Raw genomic sequence first — 24,928 nt, forward strand, 5'->3', positions numbered from 1 at the left:
AAAAAGAGATTGCTCCTCACTTATGCTGCTCGTCATCCTAGCGCCTGTGTGGACCTCTTGCTGTGCTGATAAAGATGAAGTCCATTTCCCGGTAAGCAAAGCTTCTAGCGTTCATAGTCCAAAATACAATTGGACCCAGTAACGGTACAGTGACAGCCTTTGGGCCGTGTCTTTATCTTGGTCTTCCCTTGGGTAATTTGTGTGAAGCCAGAGGAATCCTAGTAGCTCTAAAGCTGCTGTATCGGGCGGAGAAGCCGAAGCCTGCCCTGGGAGCCTGCTTAATGGCCATTTCAGCACCACCGAAGACTTTCACCTAATTAAGGCTACACACAGTATAATCCATATCAGGTATTAGGAGTGAGTTTTATTTATATATGTACTTTAAAAGTTAGCTGAAAGTTAAATATTAATCTTTACAACTTTAAAAAGCTCCACAGACTGATAGCGTAACGCCACATACTGTTATACTGCTTTTCCATTTAATCTTGCTTTCAGCCAGATCAGCAATGCTGAGAAGTTACTATGCTACAGGCAACAGCGCCTTTATCTGACATGTTATTTTGAAGGCAAAGTGCACTTCTGAGGCTCAGCTGCCATGAAAGGATGAAGCTTTGTTGAAAAAAAAAAAAAATTCCTCTGTATTCTACAAAATGAGCTCATGCCAGAGTTTTACGATATAAAGGGAAAAGAAAGGCTACAGAAACACCTAGAATTAGGTAGCTCCAGATAGTCTTATTTTTCAATGTAGGCTCTTTCTGGGTAAGAAAACATATTTATGAAAACTTTTGGCGAATTAACTTTCATTTTTGACTGGTTTAATTTGTGACTGATGGATGATGCTTGTTGCTGAGCTACCTGGTTCAAGCAGAGTAATTTATGGGCCCAGTTATTACTGCATTGTTCTCTGCTGTGAATATATTTATATTATTGGTCTCAGTGCATTATGTCTACTTCCTCAGCAACTGAAACTCTGACTTGGACATGACATGCAGGGAGTAATAACCACCAATAGTACAGCTTCCACTATCAACTGTCATACAGAGTTTTTTTGTGGTAAAATTAATACAACATGCAGATTTATGAGGAATATTGCAGGTCCTTGGCAGGTGCTTGAATACTTGGCTAGAGTATTTGTTTTCCATTACTCATATGAGTCTGAAAAACTTTTTTTATTTGCAGAGGTAGTTGTTAAACAATTTTTTACTGTTTAATCAGCTCTTTTAGCAGGGCCTGTTCTTGCAAGGTCAGCGGAAGCAAGCATATACATAAAACAAATTTTTGCACGTTTGTGTCAGTCAAAGTCCCAAGGACACAACAGAAGCCCAGTAAAGCCAATGACAAGCTTTGCTTCAAATTCAGTGAACCCTTGGCTGGACTTCAACTTCATTAGCATTAGACATACTAGATGTTTGTAAATACTTACACTTGTTTGCTGTTTGGGGAGGAAGAGCATTGCCAAAGGCCCAGCAGGAACAAACGACCAATCTTCCTCACCAGAAGTGAAGACCAGCCACTTTAGGTAGAGCTCTCTCGATCTTGCCTTCTACCAGATCGGACCTTCCTTGACAAGAATTGCATCAATAGCCCTCTGGCAAGCTTGGGCATCGCACAGACCTCTCTGGAGTTGTATGTAGTATTAGGAAACGGTGAATGCATCTTTGTCTACTCATAATGCGGTTTATCATCCCATTGCAAATAGAAGCAATATTATCTACCTGACCTCTCAGCTCTTCCTAGACCATCCAGTGACCCCAGAGCTAGATGGCTATTTAAGTCATCCAGGAAGTTTAGAAAAATCCTTCCTGACAAATGCAAGCGTTAAAGTCACTGCCCAACTTGAGTGCTAATTGCCATGTGAAGTCTTTTCTGACTACTACTAATCAATCTGTAGATGCCACTAGGGAAAGATAATACGGACTTTCTGAGAGCTGGATGATAACATAAACAAAGCCATCAGGGCAAATGGCAGATCACGACAGATAATGATTTCCTGGGAGGTAAAGCAAATACCTCCTATGGCAATGATCCACGTAATTAGCTTGTACTGGATTGTAAGTACTTTGTGGTTGCAACTAAAAGTAGGAGGAAGCATTAGCATTAAAGAAAATGATATCATCAAGGAAGTATTCAGTTGATTGGAAAAATAACATATTTTTATGAGAATTATTACAGAATTACCTTTAGGGCACATTTTAAATATTTCTCCCCAGGTGAACTGAAAGCTAGGAAAATCTCACTGTTGTGCCAGTTTCTTTCTAGAGGGACAAGTGGGATCAGAGAACTGCTGCCGTGTGATGCACTCAAAGGGATCCATCTGCCTTTAAGGCAGGCTGGGGCCTGACTCGCATCAGGCGTGAGATGATTTTTCACCAATCTTAGTTCAGTTAACTTCAGCAATGTGATGAACACAGGTCAGCAACCAAGAATGCGTCACTAAATCTCTGTGTAAGATGCAATGAGTAAAATTCCCTGCTCTAAATTTCCCGCTGTTTTTCAAAGCCAAATTCCTGCCTCAGTGCTTGAGGTCTCAGGATGAAACTGGAGGCTACAGGAGGATCTCACCTCTGTGCAAAGCCACATTTAGTGGAACTCAATGTGTTCCCAAAAGGGAAAAGGGTGCGAAACTCTATTTTCTACTTACTGATCTTAACTAAGGGACTGAAATCTAGACGCTGCATTGCCTAAGTTCAGGGAATTTCTCTAGGCAGAGCCCTGGAAACCCTATTTCAGAGGCTTAGAATGGAACTTGTGTGTGAACAACCACAGCCTTCACTTGTGCATGTTTTTAACCTCCTTCTGTATTCATTTTGCCGTTTCACGTTCCGGCGAAAAGAATCCATGGCAGACTCATCTTGTAACTGCTGCTAATTTGCACTTGCTGCTGGCATGGCTGTGGGTGCAAACCAGACAGTTAAGTGTTGGCAAGAAGCAGTGAGTTAATCACGGCCTTGGAAGTGTGGTCTTCTGCTTGTGCTCCAGGGAATGAGCTCAACCGAATGGCAAAGCCCAGCCAGGGAACTCAGCCTTGGGTTTGTGCCAGGCAGTAACCATCAGTTTTGTTTTCAAATCTGGCTCGGCAGTAACTTCTTACATAAAACCCTAGAGCCTGGCTCAAATTAACCAGATGTTCTTACGGTCACTTGCTTTTTTAATCCTATTTTTTTTACAGTTTAGACTACATCTTCAAAGCCACTTTCTGGAAGTGAAATAGCACTTGCTACGGAGGTCAATTCTAAGCTCAGTGTTATTGCACTGATTTGCAGTGTTTGCAGGTGGCCTGCCATATCTCCATTGTCTCGTATCTGCACACAAAAATCTCTGCAAAGAATGGGAGCTGTTTCTAAAGGCTTGCTCCAGGTCCTGCCCCTGCACCCCTTACCAAGCTGTTTCTCCACATCGTCAGCTTGGGCAAACAGCCAACTTTCTCAAAATAAAAAAATGACCTTTATACAGTGGAATTGAAGAAACTACTATGCTGTGGTGAAGTACTTTCAGATCTGTATATGCTGAGGAATGCTATTTAACTCTTCATGACTTTGGAGTTATCAGTGGACATGTAAAGATATACTGTATGTAACCAAAAGGCATTGGTACAAAGTTGGAGAACAACTGTATGTTTTGCATGGATTTATTATTGTTGCTATCACACAAACATGTACTACCAAAGATGCTGTCGGCTTTAGTTCTAATCCACCATCCCACAGTACCAGGCTGTGAATGAGTATTTTTTAGTGATCCTACAGTAAAATCACCAATTGTTCTCTTACAGAAAATCAGAAGCATCAACAAGAAAAGCACTGAGTAAAATCAAATCTTTGCAATGGGAAGGACAGCTTTCAGCATATGCAAACGCAGAATTGTCTTCTATTCTTCTTTTCAGTACCCAAACACAAAAACAATTAGCCTCTTCCCCCATTTACAGCCTCATTCTCCCTGGTGACTTGGCCTGGAAGAATAGTAGCTGCTGACTTTAATGCAAGAACTCCTTATCATGCTGTAAATCATCCTGTCCTCTTTCAGCCTCAGCAGTGCTGAGAAGCAGGACATGTACCCAGTCTCAGCATGTCCCTAACTGCATGCAACACATTTAAGACCCCTGGTTACCGGTGAGGTCCCTTGGTAAATAATAAATAATAATAAATGCATGAAAAGAACACTAGACGTTTCTCAACCTGGGAGTTATTCTAAGGAAATTCATATTTGGGACTTACATTACCTGTCCGTGAGGTTTTTTGTATGTTTTAAGCACGTAGCCAGCAGAAACAAACCCATGCTGATACATTGTCTTTGCACAGCTATTGGGTCCTTCACAACACACCAATGCAGGCCACTGGGTAAACTGGAAATCTCTCCGTGGGCAACATCTACCCTTCTAATTGTATTACTTAAATTAATACCAGCCTTCTGATTGACAGCCCGGTAGCCTGACTTCCTCCCTTCGCGGGAGTTCACTCTGAATTAACGGGGTGAGCCTGTCTCTATGCGCACTGGGTGCACTGCTTTCTCATCGAGGTTGGGCAGAGTAGTGTCACTCTTGCTTATTTGTTTTAGGAAGTGGTTACTTCTTCAAAAAAGAGGAAGGATAATTTTAGGTAACTTTATGTAGATCACTGAGGAGGTGTCTTTTCCCCTTTTTTAATTTTGTCTGAGCTAATAGTCCTTTAACATGGGAGTGAGAGTGGCTGTTTAAACAACAGTTGTTTATTTACAGCTACTTGGCGTTTCATTGTCATTTGTCTGGGCTGGTAGAAACATTAACCCTAATTCAGCATTGTTGGAAGCAAAGGATTTTCATGTAATCGCCTTTGCGAGGTACATGTTATAAACGAGAATTCTCATTTAGGACCCATTTCACAATCCCTTCTTCCTCTGTGAGTTATGGGGAAACTTTTTTGCAAAATTCGGGCCAAATACCTTAATAAAAAGTCCATTGATGCCTTCAGCTGTTGTTTTAGGGTCATCTCTGTGCAGCGTATTACTTCTGGATTTTCTCTCATATTGATCCTCAATCATTTTTTATTTATCTACTTCTGAAATATTCCCAATATCTGGACCTGAGTGATTGTGGCTGCTCTTGCCAGAAGACACTGGTGGCCAGGGGATAGGCAGACTGCAGGGCTACGATACAGAGGAATGAGATGGCTTCCCCGTGACCTGAAACCTTTCCATCACTGCTGGCTAGATTTTAAAAAGACAGTATGCAATTTAGGCAGGAGTCTTTGATGTGAGAATCTCTGAGTCAGGGTTTAAAGTCATATCAACAGCTCCTAATGATCAACCCTTAAGCAATAAATTGAGAACTTGTTCTCAAGATTATCTGTAACGTTTTCTTTCATCTTCCTTAGAGCATCTCTGAAGGACAGGGGATTCCCAAAGAAACCTGTCTTTTTTGGCAAAATATATCCTCCTAAGAACTATCCTACTAAAAGCTCCAGATAAATGCATTTCCTCCACTCCCCCACTAATGAGTCTTGTAAGTTGCAGAGCTGGGTGGCATCAGAAGCATGAGAGTGTGGGTACTCAGCTGCTCTGGGAGACATCTGCCGTATGTCAGACACTGATGAACTGAGAGGTTCGCAAACAACCGAGGAAAGTGGCTGAAGTATGCAAAGTTAGGGCAAGATGATTAGGCTTTGTCCTTCGACTGTAAATGCAGGAGGAATCCTGGCCCTGTGGGAGCCATTGATGCTATTGTGGCATGGGTTGCATATAAAGCCCTGCCTTTTTGATTCAGAGCGTTTATTTGTTTCCAAATCTCTTTCTCCACCATCCCTCATTTCTTCTCTCCCTGGGGATGAGCCAGTGGAACAAAGCCACATGAGTATAACACCCATCCAGCAAAAACACTTGAGGACAGACTTTAAACTGAGCGAGTGTTTTATTACTTCCTGAAGAAGAATGTTTTTTATGAAGTGATATCCACATGTATATTACAAATAATACATCTTATAATGCGTCATTTTAGCTAAAGAGAAACCTGTAGAAACTGCCCCCACTGTCCAACAGTCAAGTGAGGCTGGCAGAAGGAAGCAAGAACTTTGGATTTAGTAGAACTACTTAACTCTAACACTGCCTATTATTTGCTTTTGATTTTTCTCCCTCTTGCTGTCTTTGCTCCATCTTGTCTGTCTGCTCTGTCTCCTTTGTATTGTTCAGTCACACGGGGATTTTTACTGGAACAGATAAAGCCCTGCATATTACATTGTTTGTTTGACCACTGTGCTAGCGTCCAGCACCAGACAGCCAGCAGTGTCTTCCCAGGACCTAGGGAAGCAGGGATCCTTGCTCCTAACCTTCCTTCTGAACTGCATCTGCCCTGTGTGCGTGCACACGTGTACACTAAACTGATGATGCCTCTAACAGCCACCCAGTTACGGGGAAGATGACCACATTTGTAATTGCCAAGATTGTATGCAAATATAGATGCCTGTGCACGTTTTATGCTACACTTGCGGTCATTTGAAGTTTCCCAAACTGGGAGGACCACCTTGGAAATGCATCTCCTTCCCCTTTTCACTTTAAGAGTGACAACCCTGAGAATTGTTAAGAGGGCTGAAGAATGCACCGATCTCACTGGAACTGTCAGGGCAAGTAGATAGCAGCAGAGAGACCCGCATGCTAAATACAGCCCAGTATTTACCTTGGGTATCTGGACACTCTTTTGATGTAAAAGGAGCATTGTATTCTCCTTAGTGCTTTGCTACAAAAGCACTTCTCCAGCAGTAAAACCGAAAAAAGCGGGTTCAATTATTAGCTGCTTTGCCACCTTGGTGGCTTCAGCAGTCTGCGTGCAGACTTTGCAGACAATGGCACTCGGGCACACTGAAAGGCAGTCTTGAAAGGAAAAGCTGGAGGCGACCATCCCCCTGGAGAGGCTCCATCTCTCCCAGATGAGCAGCCGTACAGGAGTGAGTACGAGCAGCTGGCTGCAGTGCTGCTGCTCCTGCCAGCCTGCTGCGGGTGAGGGGGTCCCTGAGGACACATGCCACCCTGGTGGCCCAGAGGGACGGATCCATGGCAGGGATCCCTCACTGGGTGGAGCGGATAATATAGAAACATGAAACTTGGCCTTGCTGCCAAGTTCAGGGTTAGGCTGAGGCATGTCAGTCAGAGGATATGGCACGGGGCTCCACGCTCCATAAGCGGCTGTGCTCTGTTTGTCAGGTCCTCGCGCCTGGCCGGGACCCAGCACCCAGCGCCGCTTCCAGCTCCCTTTGCTGGCTGTGGCCCTGCCTTTTGGGCAGCCCTGAGGAGGTTGAGTGCAATAAGGGGTCAACATTCACTTTTTTACCTGTGTCTGGATTAGGTGATATGCAGACTGTTGGGTTTTGGCTGCCAGAGAGGGATGTCTGAGTGCAGGGATTGGCGTTATCATCCCAAGCAGCACAAACAGGCTGTGTGACACAGTTACAGCAGGTGAGGGACAGACTAAGGAGGTCAGGAGGACACTGGTATGTGGGGCTAGGATGACTCACCTCAATAAAGAGAAGACTCAGTCCTGCTACATGCCCTGGTAGCACTGCCAGATGCTGGGTCAGGCCAGAGCCAATGCCAGGAAACCATCGCGTTTGATCATGGTGAATTATAATGACAGAGATCAAACAGCTTCTCCTCTCCTTCCCATAACACTTCCCGGCCTACGCCTTGACTGCATGCCACAGTATCGAACATTTCAGGAGGGGCCAATTCCATGTTCACCCACACAGAGCATCCTGGAGGACAAGCCACTGTATGGTTGCCTCCCACGGAGGACTATGTCAGCCCAGCCTGTTATGACTCCTCGGGGAAACATGAACACATGGACACACTCAGCTGCCTTTTTGTGCACTTACAGACTGCAGTGAAGTCTCCAGGAATCTGAAACGTCATGTGGGAAACATTTTTTTTCCCATTTAGGATTGGACATAAAGGTGTTGGCTATCATTATTAACAAGCATAGAAGCTCTGAAGACCAGTTCTGAAGATCTACTAATTCATTGATTTTGAACAGTTAGTGTCTATATATATGTATTTTGATAGTGCTTATAGTGATTTTATATTACTACAGTGCTATAAAATGCACATACCAGTGCATTAACACTGGTGTGCTGTGATTCTGCTCATCAAATTAGCACATATTTTGCTTATTTACATATTCCCCTTTTTACAAGGACAATATCTTCCTATAGGGAAATTTCCAAGAAAGAGATAAGCTCTGGTTTACCTAATTAGCAAAGGCACAAAGTATGTCTATTATACATGGCTAATAAAAAGCTGAATAAGCATATTCCTAGAACTTTAGTTGGCAATGTTCACTATCCTAAGGTTATACACAGTTTAACTGCAGGTTTTTGCACAAAAGCTTGACAAATGGCAGGAAAAAGACCTTTATCCCCACTGTTAACTAACCACATAATATACATTGTTAGTCAATAAGGGAGATGGAGCACATATTTCACAAACAGCTTACTTGGAAACTAGATGGACAAGTCTTTCCTGGGACAGCCACGGTAACTGCTGTATTTAATATTTGCTTTGTCATCTTCACAGTGGTAGCAATGGGTTCCCTCCATTGGCTCTGCAGCTACTGTGGCACATCATTTAATCCATCCATGCTGATGTGAACTTTTGTTTTCCCAAACATTAAGACAGAAACACCTGGCTAGATATAAAGCAGGTCAACACAAAGCTTTCAAGAAGCAATGTTCACAGTCGCTATTTCGCTATCTGAATAGCCACTCATGATGAACTGTATAGAATAAGCTTGTAAGAGATTTAGACAAAAGTTTTTTGAAAACCCATGCCTGAATTGAGGCTCCTCCATGCTTAATCACCTACATAAATGACCTGCTTTCTAAGAGCAGCCACCCCTCCTGTTTGCTTCTGAGGGAATGGTTGGCTTCCCAGGACTGCTTAAATCAAAGCACCTTCTCTATGCCTGTGAATTTTAGCTTGGAGACACAGCTTTGAACATCCCATTTCTAGTATATTGGTAGAAGCATTAGTATTAGCAGGACGGGCTGCTGGATACTCTTCCTTCTGACACTATTGAGTTTGTGGCATTAAAGAACTCACTTAACTCATGCTTTAATGTACGATTAAGAAAAACCCTTGCCTTTTAATGGGCAGAACTAACACTTGGGGGTAGGAGTTGCCTCATTAGGTGTTGACCTAATCTCTGAGCTATTCACACCAGGCTTTCTTTATAGAAATGGGCACTCTGAGGTTGGGATTCATCTAATCAAGTGCATAGTGCTGTAGGAGGAGATAAATCACATTGCAGGCTCCACTGACAAAGCTGATTAGATCTCTGCTGCCTCTAAAGGGAGACTCGTGATCTGAAGATGTTTGTGTGTCAGCTACCAATTCCCAGGCATGAATCCCTCCCTTATTGTCCAGTTGAGACTGTGGTTTCACGATCAGCATCAGCAACTATGGGCTGTTGCCAGTATACGGTCACACACTTTTCCCTGCCCTAATCACATGGTCCTATGTGTCAGCTCTAGCAATCGTGCAGCCCTAGGTAAATAGGATTAACTTGCCGAACTGGCTGAAAACTAATGCTGAAGAAAAAGAATCTGGTTTTGGTTGCACTGGCAGGCAGAGCTGATGCCCCCTCATGGCATCATATGTCCCAATTGCTAAATCTGAGGCCCGGCTGGGGGCAGGAATGTCATTTCTGAAGGCGAAATGTGATTGCCCTTTTTGGCACCAGTTTTTAGTTGGACTGGCTTAAGTTGACCACGAAATGGCCTCCATGGAAGGCAGTTATAAAAATGAATGGATTTAGTTACAGAACAAAAAGTTAACATGTTTATGCTTACTGTCTTGGGGTATGATTCGGCAAACATCAAGTACAATTGATCCTTGAAAATAAAAGAGGTGACGAGACATAGCACAGACCTTCATGTCTCCATCCTCATGTGAAGGCCACGTTTGGCGCCTGGGGAAAGCAGCAGTCTCCAGCAGGTCTCAGAGTCGCGATTGCAGCGTGTTCTGAATCACAGCATCAGCTCCAGGGAAAGGCAATGCTAAATGATCATGACTGAAAAAATGTTACTTCTGCTCTGGGCAAAGATGCTTTTCAAACAAGTTGCAAAATTATTATCTCCAGAAAATTTTATGGTGGTTACAAACTTGCTTTTAGTAGATGCATTGATCATATGACGTCATTTGCTAGAATGGTGTCTTTCTAAATATCTGCAGCTTAGAAAGGGCAGTCTTTGTCATGAGTTTGGCTAATAGCTGGCGAACAGCTACCAACAGCACCTACAGACCTAAATGGGATCTAACGAAAATATTTCAAGCAGCAACATAAACGGTGTTTTTACACAGATATATCTATTTGTGTAACAAAGGAAAATTCATCCATCTTAAGCTGATACAATTAATATCTAATATATAAATGGTAAAATGATGAGCATGCGAGAGCTCAGCCACTTGAAGAACTTTACATAAAAAAAAAAAAGACTTTGTGTCATCAAGACAGAGGGATGCAGCTCCTGCCAGGTGCGTGTTGTGGCAGCAAGAGCAGCAGAGATGTGTGGGTAGAAGAGCTGGCTGGAAACACCGGGTGTACCTGGATTGCCTGCTGAGGGTGAGCCTGAGGCTGCCCTCCAGATCAGACCTGTCGGTGCTGGGTCAGAGTGGGAGCTTGTGAACATGCGTTGCACAGGGGCCCCCATGCCCGAGCATGCCCTACTAGTCCTGTGCCACCAGGCTGTTTGCCACGCTACAGGCGGGCCTGTCCTGCAGCACCGAAATGATAGGATGTGCCGTATCCTGTGCTCGTGGCTGCTCCAGCGACCACCCTGTAAGCTCTGTATACGCACAGCCAGTGTGACGGCTTTCATTCCTATTTGCCTGGGGATCTTCCTCTTCTGAGCCAACACTCTTCTCGCACTAAGTCCTTACATTGCCTAGTTCAGTCCCTGGGACTGAAATCGTATGTTTGCACAGTGTGCCCTCGCCCTCTGAGCTCCCAGGAGACACAGAGGTATACCAGCGTGGCCCCATTTCTCAGGGCAAAATATGCCGCTATAGGGCATTTCTTCTTCGGCAGCATTGCACACAGGTGATCTGCAGCCTCACGCGATTCAAAGCTGCACTTGCTGAACTAGTTTTGAACTGACTTTTCAAATGCCAGAACGTGCACATTTAAGACTTCCCTACAGTATTGGCTGTTCTCGTAGGGACTTCTAGGGACTTGACTCAGAAGGACCTGAGTGACCTTCTTCCAGCAAGAAACCTTTAGAAATCCTACACCAATGAAATCCAGCATCCCATAGTGGCAGTGGGAATCCCTGGCCCCAAACAACCAACTTTGGTGCCAGAAAATATTGTGTGTTCTCTGACAGGACCTGATATTGTAGGTAGGTGGAGCAGGCACCATAGTGATAAGCACACATCTCTCTCGGTGTCTGTCCTCAGCAAATGCCCATTGATTCACTGATACTCATTCCACAGGTTCAAGAGAATTGGCTCAGATTAGAGTTAGTGATCTCCTGTTCTTTCTAAAGACCATAAAAGGCAGAGCTTAACAATATGATTTATTAAAAATGCCATATGAAGGATAATTTATTTCAGTAATAAATAAAAATGTTACCAACCAATCAGCTGCAAAGAAATTTTTTCATTCCACAAATTCCATATTTACACAATTTTTCCATCTCTGTTGAATCATTGTTACTATCTTTCCAGCAGAGAGCTGCACTCTGTGCAAAAGTGAATAACACCACATTTTTTTCTGACCTTTTTTTTCCTTTAATGATTAACATAGTGGTGATTTTTCGAGTACGATCCACTTGAGCATTGGCTGAATAAGGTATTAGCTCTAATTAGATTGTTGCTCTGATTTTCACAGAATCACAGAATCACAGAATTATCAGAGTTGGAAAGGACCTCTAGAGATCATCTAGTCCAACTCCCCTGCTAAAGCAGGATTGCCTAGAGCACATTACTCAGGACTGCATCCAGGCGGGTCTTGAAAATCTCCAGGGAAGGGGACTCCACAACCTCCCTGGGCAGCCTGTGCCAGTGCTCTGTCACCCTCACCGTAAAGAACTGTTTCCGTGTATTTGAACGGAACTTCCTGTGTTCTAACTTGTGCCCATTGCCCCTCGTCCTGTCACTTGGAACCAATGAAAAGAGCCTGGCTCCATCCTCCTTCAACCCACCCTTTAGACACTTGTATGCCATAATAAGGTCTCCCCTCAGCCTTCTCTTCTCCAGGCTAAAGAGTCCCAGCTCTCTCAGCCTTTCCTCATAAGGGAGATGCTCCAAGCCCTTAATCATCTTAGTTGCCCTTCGCTGGACTCGCTCCAGCAGTTCCCTGTCCCTCTTGAACTGGGGAGCCCAAAACTGGACACAGTATTCCAGTTGTGGCCTCACCAGTGCCGAGTAGAGGGGGAGAATGACCTCCCTCGACCTACTGGCCACACTCTTCCCTATGCAGCCCAGGATTCCATTGGCCTTTTTGGCGACAAGGGCACATTGCTGGGCCATGGATAATTTACTGTCTACCACAACCCCCAGATCCTTCTCCTCCAAGCTACTTCCCAGAAGTAGCTTGCTTGTGCCTGCTTGTGAATTTTAAAACAACACTGGTTGTACCAGAAGCAGATGAAGTGGTAACCAAAGCAGCCAGGAATTGCTCTTACGTCCACTGCAAAAAAAAAAATGCATGTTCATTAAAACCAGTTATAGATTGGCTATGCAGTTAATTGTGTGAGAAGTTATGAAGCAGTTGCAGGCTGCCAAATGCCATTGGATCAAATGAATGGACCGATAGTAAGAAAGCAAAATAACTAACCTACAAAGGAAAGATCAAAACTGGACATAAAGAAGGCAAACTTTTAAAGCCATTGTTTCTTTATTAGGGAGAAAAGATTTTGTAAGGGAAAGAAGTGGTGTTTTTAATCTGCTTTGCAAGGTTTGCAAGAAGTATAGTGGATGATACACCAACCCTCTCAACTTGTCTGGAGTTCAGCCACTGACTTCCAAAAAATCCAGATTTCACAGGCACAGTAATCAGGTAGAAGGAGAAATCTCTTTATAGAGCAAGACGTTCTTCATTTCCTGTCTTTATGCTAATTACAGCTATAGTCTTCACAAGCAAAAGCATGTAAGCACATGCTTAACCCGCCTCTGCTCAAAGGCAGCCTTTTAATGAACTGCAAACACATATTTAAGTCCTTTCCTTGATAAAGCTGCTTTCCTGAATCAGGATATAACAGTGTATTTGATGTAGAGCTACGTGAACAGTAATACTTTTCATTTGTATTGTTTTTCATTACAAGGAACAAACTTGTTTATGTAGGTAACTGGACAGTGAATGCTTCTGTTTGCTTTGGTGTTGCTGACTGGATCTAATTTGAAGAAACCTTGTAAGGACAGCTAACAGAGAGAGACATTGCCTGCAAGAAACGCAGCCCAAAATGAACACTGACAGCCTTGAAGTGGAACAGACAGATGGAATCATGTTTGCCAGAGTCCCACAAGCCTTTATTAAAAGCAGACAGGTCTGATGACTGCACAGAAAGGGAACAAATTAGGTGTTAAAAGGAGGCAGCGTGCTCTGTAATATGTGACTGCATTGGCGGTTTATAGACAGGGTTTCACCTTTTCCAAGTGGAAAGGCACAGACTGATGAAGAGCCCTCCGTGGCTGAGCTCTCGCCACTTGCAAACTTGTGCAGAAATTCAAAGGAAAAAGCAGTGACTTTATTTATTTCGGCAAACATGCTGAGTAATAGCAAATCTTCCAACCAAAGTCCCATTCTTCCCACAGTGCTCAGCTGACTTAAGAGAGCTCAGCAGCACTCAGCGCAAAACATTTTACCTCAGAACAGGTGACAAGCAGCAGCTTTCTTTTTAGCCTTTCCCTATCTTGTCACCCAGTTCTGGGGTGGCATGAAGCTGCATACCGGAGATTCAGAGTTGCTTCTCCCCTCAGAACATGGAGCATTTATGGTACGTAAACAGATTTGGAGGCTGGTCCTTCCACATGTGCCGACCGACCGGAAGCTGAGCCGAGAAAGAATTCGGTGAGTCACAAACAATGCCTGGAAGCTGGAAAAAAAAAAAAAAAAACAACACACAGCAAAAAACCTGGAGTCCTCCCTACTTTGAAGACATACTATTCTCCTCAAAAGCATACACAGGAACAAAATGTTCTCCTGTAACACACATTCATTAAGTAGCTTTATCAGTCACCTTCCCCTTAATCTTAAAATTTATAACGTTGCCAGATGGACAGCCCTAAATTTAGAAACTATCCCTGCTCCTCTTGGATGCTGGTGTATGGTAATACAATAGAAAAGCCTGGGAACAGCAGCGTAGAGTACACTGGTTTATGAGAGAGTCCAGGGAAGAGGTAGCAACATGAACTCTTGTGTGGTCCAGCTGCCACTCTGTGCCTCCCATGTACAGCAGCTGGACTGGGCTGCCACAAGGGATTATTCATCAAAATCCCCGTATTTGAAGCCAATGAAGACAACGGTGGCTGCAGGGTCCTGTAGGACAAAACTATGCACCCAGCCCTACTCATTGGGGAACAGCAGAAGGCCTGAGGAACCATTATTACTTCCTGCTTGGGAAGAAACCATGCCCTCCCACTCTCCTGAGGCATATGGTCCATGTCTTGTGGCTTTTGGCCCCCACAGGAATTCAGTATTCAGCCTGGCACAGTAGGAAGAAAAGCTACACCTGGACAAAGGCAGGATAAAGGACACGATATCCTGTAAGGAGAAGACAGCAGCAAATTGACCTGTTGTATGGCACCCTTGAGCAGATTAGGAGGTCTTGTGGTGAAGAAATGTTAAAAGGATCACAAGTTGATCTAGGCATTGTTTATATACCAAGAAAGAAGCTAAAAAAGCCATAACTCCCCTCCTGTAAGTCAGTCAAAGCTCTTGACACAGGTTATGTTCAACGCCGATTAAGCTTTATTCATAAGGGTGGTACTGACACTGCTATCCTGTTTATTTCACTTGGGAGAGGACTGAGTACTTTTAATCAAGAAAACCATGACGACATCATGAGAGCAACCAACTAACCCTCAGTTTCAGTGATTCCTGAAGTCCAGCCAATGAGAGACATTAAACTCCTTGTCCTCCCTTCCTCCCTAGCTAAATTCCACTGGATTAACACCAATCCCTGCAAAATTATAACCCACCCCACCTGCAGGAATTAAAACAGGTTTGAGCTGTACCAGTTTCTTTGACCCATATAGCCTAAATTTGGGTAATTCTTCCTTATTAACTAATGGCCTTGTGTGGGGGTGAGGAGAAGAGGACATGGGCATGTTCCGTTTCAGTACAACTGCTACTCAGCTTCCTGATTATTTACATCTTATTAAATGATACTATGGCACATGGGAAGCCAAGTAGATGAGGAGAATGTTACAGCAATCTAATTAGTGACTTACAGTACTCTTTACGATGGTCATTAAAGCATTCCACATGGGTTCCTACTGCTGAACTAAAAAAACAGCAGACCTAGATTTTGACACATGAACAATCTCACAGAACATAGGGTTCAGGGTCACAGGTCAGTATAGGAGTGCCTGTAGTGCCCAAGCTGCATCTGCAATGTAAAAAGCATAACACTGCAACGTAAGAGAAGAGGGGACGGCACGCACAGATTACAACAGCAATGTAGTAAACCGATGTGGACTCGCCAGCACTCTGCTGAGCTTAGGGGAAGCCTGTCCTGAACTACCGGTCTCAGTTATGATTGGTGATAACTCTTCTCTTGTGGAAGTGTGAACGCCTTCTTCCATTTTACTAATGAAATGAGCCTGGCTGTCTAACTCCAGCTGTCAGGAACATTTTGTACAGACCCTGAATCATGAACCCTTTGGAAACTCCAAGCAGAGCAGCAGGCTTTTGTATTCTTGCTAGATCTTCCTTTTCAGGGCATCAGTTTTCCTACTGCCTCTACATATTCATACATGCAGCTATACTTCTATAGCTACAAATAGCTACGGCTGTTTGTTTCCTCTCTCTCCATTTCCCACTCATAGAATATTCTTGAACACTCTCTTGCTGCCATGTTTGTTGGCTCCCTGGAACACAGCAGGCAAAGTAAGAGGTCAATTCTGCCTTTTTGTAATTTTTGTGATTACAGCTTTGTGATTTTTCTGGATGTCTCAAAATACTTGCTCTCCCTTTCCTTTTTTTAAATACAGCTTTAATAAGACAAACAGTATCTAGGGACTAGCTTCTTAGCATTCATATATTTTTGTTATATTACAGCTTTTCAAGACTTCCTCGAGCAAAATTTCTTTTTTCTCTCCAAATTTTTTTAACGGCTCATCAGTAATTATTGCCTCATCACCCATCCTACTGCCCTCAGTGGCACAAACGGGAAAAAAATTACATAGAAATCCCCCTGCAGAAAGGGCCAAACCTCAAACAAAGCTAGGAGTTCGGAAGGCGTCGAGGAATAGCCGTTGGGGCGTACCGCGGCGCGTGCGGTAGCTTGGAACACGGGCCTGCTGATGTGCCTGCCAGCTGGGGATGGGTGCCCAGTTCGCCCAGCTTGCGGCCTGGAGGCCGGTTCCTTCCCCCTCTCCCAGCAGGCGGGAGCGGAGGGGCCGCGGCTGGGCAAAGCCACTTCTGCTGCCTCGAGAGGTTGCGAGGCCGCCGCGCTTCCCGCCTCCTCTTGGTAACCCAGCAAGCACACCGCACCGCGCCGCGCCGCACGACACCCGCCAGCCATAGCCAGGCCTTCAGCACGGACAGAGGCGGGCGGGGCGGAGGGCCCGGGCCCGGGCAAAGCTGCCCCTGGAGTGAAGGCCCAACGCCCAGGCCCCCGCCGCGGCCGCTCCTTGGGCACCTTCCCGACACCCGGGCTTCGAGCTAGGGGCCTCCCCCCGCCCCCGCACACACCGGGCCCCGCGGCGGCCGGCAGCGCAGACCCCCCGCGGCGAGCTTGCCGGCGATGGCCAGCTCCCGTGGCTCGCCTCCCCCCGCTCCGCCCGGGGGGGGAGGGGAGGGGGGGAGGAGGGGCTGCCCGGGCCCTCCCGGTTCCCGTCCCGGCCCCTGACGGCAGGGCCGTGCGCCGCTACCGACGGCCGTTAGCCCCCCCCCGGCTCCAGCAGGAAGGGGCCGGCGCTGACCCTAACTAGCCCCGCGTGACGTCTACAAAGGCCCATCGCCCGGACGCATGACATCAGAAAAGCCGTCCGTCCGACCCCGCGCAACCCCCTACCGCGGAGCAGACCTTCCTCCCTCCCGGCCCGGCCCGCAGGGGGAGCCCCGCCCCTGAGCGCGCGCGGGGCCGGGGCCGTGTGAAGCGCACCTTTTGCACGAGTCCCGCTCGCCGAGGGGCGGAACCTACGGGGCGGCGGGAGGGGGAGGTGGGGGGGAGAAGCCGACAGGATCAGCCAATCGAAGCCGCCGCTCCCGGGACGTCACGCGAAGCCCCGCCCTCCTCCCCCGGCCTGGCCCGGCGGGGCGGCCACAGGGCGGTACTAGGGGGGCGGGGCCGCCTGTCGCGAGGGCGCGCGGGCCAATGGCCAGCGAGGCGGGGGGCGGGGGCGGGCGGGCAACGCCGGGCGGGGGGGCGGTGGCCAATGGGGCGCGGGTGGGGGGGCGTGGCCGTGCCGGCTCGGGTTCCGTGTGGAAAGAGTGAGGGGGCTCGGGTGCAAAGTTTGCTCGCCCAGCGCCTGCGGAGGGAGCGGCGGTTGCCGGGCCGCCGCCGGCGGGGAAGGGGCCGCTCTCGCCCTCGGGGCTCCGCCGCGCCCGCGGACCGCTCGCCGCGCCGACAGCCAGCCGCTCTCTTCGCGCCTCCCACGGGCCGGGTCGGGCCGGGGCCGGCAGCCGGTGCCCCGGCGCGATGTGCGGGGGGATGGCGGCGAAGGGGCTAGGCGGGCCGCGGTGGTGGCAGAACAGGCGGGCGCGGCTGCTGTGCATGCTGGCGCTCACCTTCCTCTTCTTCGTGGTGGAGGTGGTGGTGAGCCGGGTCACGTCGTCGCTGGCCATGCTCTCCGACTCCTTCCACATGCTCTCCGATGTCATGGCCCTGGTCGTGGCGCTGGTGGCCGTGCGCTTCGCCCAGCGCACCCGCGCCACCAAGAAGAACACCTTCGGGTGGGTGCGGGCCGAGGTGATGGGCGCCCTCGTCAACGCTGTCTTCCTCACCGCCCTTTGCTTCACCATCCTGCTGGAGGCCATCGAGCGCTTCACGGAGCCCCATGAGATCCAGCAGCCGCTGGTGGTCATCGGCGTGGGGGTGGCGGGGCTCATCATCAACCTGCTGGGGCTCTGCCTCTTCAACCACCACGGTGTCGGGGGCCACGGCCATTCCCACGGCCACGGGCACTCGCACAGCGGCAGGCAGCACTCCCGCAGCGGCCCGAAGCCCGAGCAGCCACCCGGGGATGGTGAGGCAGCGTTGCACCGGGAGGAGACCAGCACCTTGGTGGAGAACTGCAGCAGCTCCAACGGAGTCAGCCAGGAGAAGCTAGGTAAGTCCTGCGGCACCTCTTTCCCATCCCAGCATAGAGGTGTCAGGAAAGCAGGAGGGGTCCCTTCCCCAAGGAAGGTGGTGGGCATCCTGGTCCCGCCTGCTGGAGGCTTCGTGGGGACCACCCATCCTCCCTCCTGGGGAGAAGGCAAGAAACTCTCTTAGCGGTGCTCTCAGGCACACGGCCCGTTGCACCTCTACCTCACAGCATTACTTCAAGTGCTGAAAGAAGTGCTCGAAGTTGTGTGCTTGTCTTGCAGACAGGTCAGAGTGTGAAAGAGTCTTAGGAAAAAGCAGTTTGCCTTGGAAAAAGTTGGTGCTGGTAGAGAAGGCACATGACAAGTGTTCTTTGCCTAGCAACACAAGCTGTCACAAGACATTGCCCTAATGCCTCTGAACTGGCTGCACATCAAATAGAGTGCAGCTCAACACCTTGGTCCTGACAGCCGGATTTCTCTGTTGGGTCATTTATTAGCTACCTGAGAAGCTAATCTCAATCTGAATGTAACGTACTGAAGTATATTCCATTGCAGTAATGTTGTACTTCTTCGAGTCATCCGTATTAGTAGGAGGAAGTCTTGGAAGTTACCAATCAGAACTGTGGAAGTCGTGCAATAGGCACTGAATGTGGAGCTCGCTGGTGTCAGAGTACATGCGTGGTTTCTTCAAATTAGTTTTCTTTAGCTTTCTAAAGCATGTACCTTCCCACTCACTTGCACATAGAGATAAATTTAAAGTCTTCCCATCCCAGTTGTGATAAAACTGTCTGTTTTGTGGGAGGGAATTTCTTGGCATTTTGTTTGTTGTTTTTTTTTTTTTTTAATGGCTTCAGAAGCCTGGATAGTTTATTTTGAAGTCACTTGGTCAAAGCCGAGTACTGTGTGCTAGAGAGTGAAAGGTGCATAATCGCTATTTGTCTACTGTAATCATATGGCGTGCCTGTTACCAGGAGGAAGGGGTGTCAGTCTCCAAAACCCATGTCTCTACTTTATTTTCAGGGACGCATCAGGGACACATTTCAGCTTAAATTGAGCAGAGTGAACTTTGCTACAGTTTCAGTTTTTCTGTGGTCAGAGGTTCCAATGCACATTTGAGAAACTTAGCAGTCTCTCACTCACTCTCACAAGTTTTGACTCCGTGTTGGTTTTGAAAAGACAGGTTTTGCAAGAGGCTAGGAAACTTCCTCTGAATACAGTACACCATTTTCTTGACCACATAATAAGCTCTTAATGTTGGTTTAGTTCCAACAAAGGTCTCCTAATAATTAGTTTCAAACAATGCAAAATTCCCTTAACCGTTGATCCGACAGATATCTTGGCTTGTGAATTGTTCTTGCATGGTGAAACAGGGTGAAAAGTTGTGCTTTTAGCCAAGTTTTGGACTAGTTTTAGACTAAAAGATTATATTATAGCGTGGATTAAAATGTATATTGTTTTGAGCTAATTTGGCTGGAATTTCTCATGGATGTCCTTCTGGCAATAACAAACAATTTGTTGTGGGTATTTAGGTGGTAATAGGGCATAATTTTGGTCACAGTGAAACTTTGAAATAAGTTTGTATTTCCTTCTATGCCCTGTCATGATTATGTAATGGATGGAGTTATTCATAGTTACCCATGGAAATGTTACAGGTAAAGGTGCTTGGAGCCTTGTGGGAAGCCGTAAGATGTATAGGTGAAGACTAGGGACATGACTGAGCGTGGTCCTGTGCCTTCACTGGAAATTACAAAGAGGGGTAGGCCCAGATTTCCTAAGGTGGAAGTGGAAAGCTAGTGGTAGCCTTAGGGGCTAGTCCTGCACAGGTGTCTTTGTGCATATACTTTATGAGAAGTTATCAGTTTATAGTTAGATTTAAATGAGTGTATTTCAAACGGACACATTTTAACCTTTTGTAAGTAAAAAAAAAAAATCTCAAGAGCTTGTTTGAACCCTGTTTCCTGTTACCCACCCTTATAAGTAGGTCTACTGACTTTCCAAATCTTCTTTTCTCTGAGTACTTCGTACACAGCAGAGTATCAGAAAAGTTCCTGTTTCCTTGCTCTCATCGTGGACTCTGAGGTCTGAACTCTGTAACTTGAGATATTTTCCTCTAATTTACTGATTTCTCTGGAAAGTTTCTGGTCCCGTTTCCATAACTCCTAGAAGTTGTGTGGAAAATGTAGCTGGAGCTTTAGGACAGAAGTGTGATGTATGAGGTTATGAGCCTGGGGCTTGGAACTTGACCCACTCAGCCACCTTTGTACGAGCCCACCCCCTTCTTCAGAGAGGAAAGAACTTGTAGGCACTTTATGATTACAGAATCTCAGTCATGAAAGCAGAATGACAGATGCTGCAGGTCATACTAACATGTTAATGTTTACAAAGCTCTGAACTGAAGAACCACGGAAGCAGTAAGAGCTCCTTGTTTCAGCTTGTTGGGCCGGTGGCCAGTGCCTGTTGCATTTCTTTAACACTGGAAGTTTTCTGTCCAAAGAAGAACTTTAGAAGAAAAGTAGGAGGTTAATCATGTAAAATACTTCCAATTTTGAACATTGGAAGATGTTTTGCTTTCAAAAAACATTCATCTTTGTTATGACGCGTGCAGTTATTTCTATATAGCTAGTTAAGTGTGATGGAGTGGTAATACTGCAGACAAAGGAGGGCACTAAGATATTCATTTATGCATTGCATGGTCCATGACATATGGCTTTGGGTATCAACAGCTATATATCACTTAACAGCTGCATGCCACTTAAAAAACTTATTTTTAGTACTTTTTTTTAATGTATTCTGAAATATAAATAACACTAGTTCATAGCCCCTGAGAGCTTTGGTGAGAACGTACTCTGTCCTGTAGTGAATACCACTGGTAAATTCTGCGGTTCAGAGCTAAAAGTCTCATTGTATCTCACAGTTCCGCTGTCTCCATGTGCCATCTCAGAAAAACTTCCTTTTCCTTGAATTCAGAAGTCTTTTCAAAATTAACTACTAAACCTGAGAAGAAGTGACTATAAAGCAGTATCCACACAGCTTTTGAGCTTCTGGCCTCACAAAATTTAATGCAAAATAGCAATGGAGTCCTATGGTTTAAGAGAGATTTTAGCAATGTGATTAACCTTCTATCTTTTCAAAAGAGGGAACAGATGTAAGTTACTTAACCAGCTTTTTTATATATGCTCTATAATTCTGCATTTTGTTTAAGAAATGAGTAGTTAAATGGTTAAACAGCTGGAAAATGCAAAAGCAGTTTTTCAGTAAAATAAATTAAAATGCAGTCATCTTCATACTTTGCCACTATAACTTTTAAGCTGCATGTAGAAAGAATTGCCTTCTAGACTATTTAGATCACTTATTGGGACAACTAAATATTTCTAAGCCAGAGAAAACGTTGCCAAGTGTTACGGTGAGAGCTGCTTGCTTTTCAGTTTTGTACTTAATGTGGCAAGCTTAATGTTGGTTATTATTTTCTATGGAATTATAGTAATGTGTAGTATTATAGCGTATGCCTAATATTTTTACTATTTTCTTGTCAGGTGATATGAAAGACAACATGACTGACCTACAAGTGAATGGGAACGCTGGTCATTATTCTCTGGATGTAGAAGAGGTTGAAGAAGACTCTAGTGCGCAGCTTAACATGCGTGGAGTTTTTCTGCATGTTTTTGGAGATGCCTTAGGTTCAGTTATTGTGGTAGTGAATGCCTTGCTCTTTTATGGGTTGTGGAATCCATGCCCCAAAGATGGGCCCTGCTTAAATCCGTGTGTCAATAATCATTGCATGGAAAATGCTACTTTATCCCAAACACTTGGCAGAGCAAACAAGTCTGATCAAGAGAGCATTACGGTGGCTGGTCCGTGCTGGTTGCTGTATTTAGATCCCGTCCTCTGTTTGATCATGGTTTGTATACTCCTTTACACAACCTACCCGTTACTTAGGGAGTCAGCCCTTATACTTCTACAGACTGTTCCCAAACAAATAGATGTTCATTCTTTGAACTCAAAGTTACGTACCCTTGATGGAGTTGAAGCAGTCCATGAATTACACATTTGGCAGCTAGCAGGCAGTAGGATCATTGGCACTGCTCACATAAAGTGTCCTGACCCTTCCACATACATGATGGTGGCAAAACGCATAAAAGAGATCTTTCATGACGAAGGGATTCATGCAACTACCATTCAGCCTGAGTTTGCCAGCGTCGGCTCTGAATCAGGGAGAGGGAAATGCGAGTTTCCTTGCAGGACTCAGTGTGCTTTGAAGCAGTGTTGTGGAACGGGAGAAGATACTACTACAAAGAAGACAGAAAAATCTTCGTCGCTTAGTATTTCTTGTTCAGAAGTTGTCATTGAATTTCCAAAAACTAGGAGGACTAAGTCAGAGAGTATCCCTTCGGTTAAGCTAGAGGCAAACACCGATCAAAATGAGCAGTTTGAATCATCTTTGTAACTCCCCAAATGGTGCTACCTGAGTTTTGGTGACTTTGACAACAGCTATATTGCAAGAGGAAGAGACAGACGTTTGAGATGCAATTTTGCCAAGTAGTGTAACTGCTGAAGTCCTTGTTCTTGTCATATTGCTAAATCTAGAATGCTTGTTTTAAAGAACATAATGTCACTGTCATGATACAATGTGTTTGTGTTGACTTTGTACTGAGGCAGACAGAAAGTGCACCCCTGCTGTAACAACTTCAGAAAACCAGTTTCAGCATTTCAGCGGAGACACTTTTTACTGTGCTTCAAATTAAAATATTTTTTCCAGTGAAAAGGTATTTGAGGGATAAGCATGTAAGAACTCAATTTGTGTTACAGATTTCTTGGACCTACTCTTTCCTTTAATATTTGATTTGTAGATATTTTAATATATTGTTTATTTAGAAGCCCTAAGGAAACCAAAGTTCATAGAACATTTTTAAAGATATAACTACTTAAAACTGGAAACCACTTTGCAGTTTCACGTATTTTTCTTAAACCTACATAATAATAAATGTGAAGGCTTTTCTAATGAATTTCTCGTACAGCATATTTTAAAGCGAACATCATGTGATTGTTAGAAACTGTCCCCACCTTTTCTGGTAAGGTAGCGAGGTAATTAAAGTCAACTGCTTGTGAAAATATCAGATGTGAAAGGGTTTTTTTCTATCAGAAAGGAAGTTCAAGCTACTGTATACTGCTCTGTGACCAAGATGTGAGACTGACCGATAAAGTAACACATACTTTCATATTTTATGGATTATCTGGTGGTTTTCCTTATTTCCAAGTTGTATCTGGTCATAAAGGTCTTTGATGTTCAAAGGATCCTGGACTCACAGTGCTATGAATGAAGAGCTGGAGCTTCATTTTTAACGGATTCTCAGTTTACTAAGATGAAAGAATTAGTTATGTCAATAAGTGCTCTGTTGGGGAAAGTCTGCCAAGCCCCAACAGTATAATTCATGCTTTTAAGCATAGACAGTAGCCTCTGTAACTAACAAGTAATTCACTGGTGCATTTTGCTTGTAGTGTGTCTATAAGCACTTGCAGTGACTGCAATCCTGGTCCCCACCGTGTCCTCAGGAGCCTTTAGGAAGTGGGAAGGAAGACTTTTGAGGAAGTGGGGCAGGGAGTAGGATCTCATTCACTGTATTTCACGCTTTGAGGTTTTTATGTATCACATAATTTCACTTCTTAAGTATCCGAATCTACGGTTTAAAATGTTAACTCAGTTAATTGACAACTGGCTCTAAAGAAGCTGTTACAGTATGCTGCCAACTTACACCTTAACAAAGGAGAAACTGGTCTATGGACTCTGAATTTGGCAGAGACTAGATGAGAGTTGAAGATAAAACATACAAGAAATCTAATCTAAAACCCTGACCCTTTCGATCCACCTTCAAGTTATGTATGGGAAACAATGTCGTGTGATTTAATTGACTGCTCCTATGCTCAAAACTGGAAAACAACTCAGATCTTCCATTGTTTGCTCTATGACTCTGGACGTGATAAACACTCTGCCTCAGTTTCCCTGTCTTAAAATGGGGATAATACCTACCTCACAGGGGTGTTGTGAGGCTTAACTCTTGCATGAAGAGCTCTGAGATCTGTTACTGGAAGGCACTAGAAGGAGTATAAGATAGTAAATTACGTGGTGTTTACTTCTCCAAATGTATTGCAATACCTAGGCACAACAGAGGGAACTGAGGATAGTTTTGGCCTTATGAAATTCTTTGATGCTGTGGTTTTCAGGTTTTTAACAGTATTTAAATGTAGATTTTTTTTAAAAAGAATGTTTTGTTAGTGAAGGGAATGTAGCTTTGCCTCCAGATACAGAACGCCTCGCTAGTTTGCATCTCTAGTATGTGTCTCGTATGATAATTGCTCCTAAGTAGTTAAAAATAGTCTGCTGCTTGTCAGACCTGGATTGGCCCAGGTCGTGTCAGTGGTCTTACCCAACTTCTCAGCAGAGCGTTGCAGTCAACTCTCGATTATCCATGGGTGGATTACCAGTGTTGCGTATTAACTGTGCAG

At 45.2% G+C, this 24,928-nt stretch overlaps 1 protein-coding gene across 1 annotated transcript; it reads left to right on the forward strand.

Annotated features, from left to right (window-relative positions):
- Nucleotides 1–17,819: 17,819 nt before the first annotated feature.
- SLC30A1 (solute carrier family 30 member 1) lies at nucleotides 17,820–23,389 on the forward strand (the record flags this gene model as incomplete). The annotated part of the gene is made up of 2 exons (XM_082481336.1): nucleotides 17,820–18,450; nucleotides 21,961–23,389. 2 exons carry the CDS (start codon nucleotides 17,820–17,822, stop codon nucleotides 22,869–22,871), a joined length of 1,542 nt encoding a protein of 513 aa, XP_082337462.1. The 3' UTR covers nucleotides 22,872–23,389.
- Nucleotides 23,390–24,928: the final 1,539 nt, after the last annotated feature.

The sequence above is a fragment of the Vanellus vanellus genome (assembly GCF_965231255.1).
Source record: "Vanellus vanellus genome assembly, chromosome: 3".
NCBI classification, from domain to species: Eukaryota; Metazoa; Chordata; class Aves; order Charadriiformes; family Charadriidae; genus Vanellus; species Vanellus vanellus.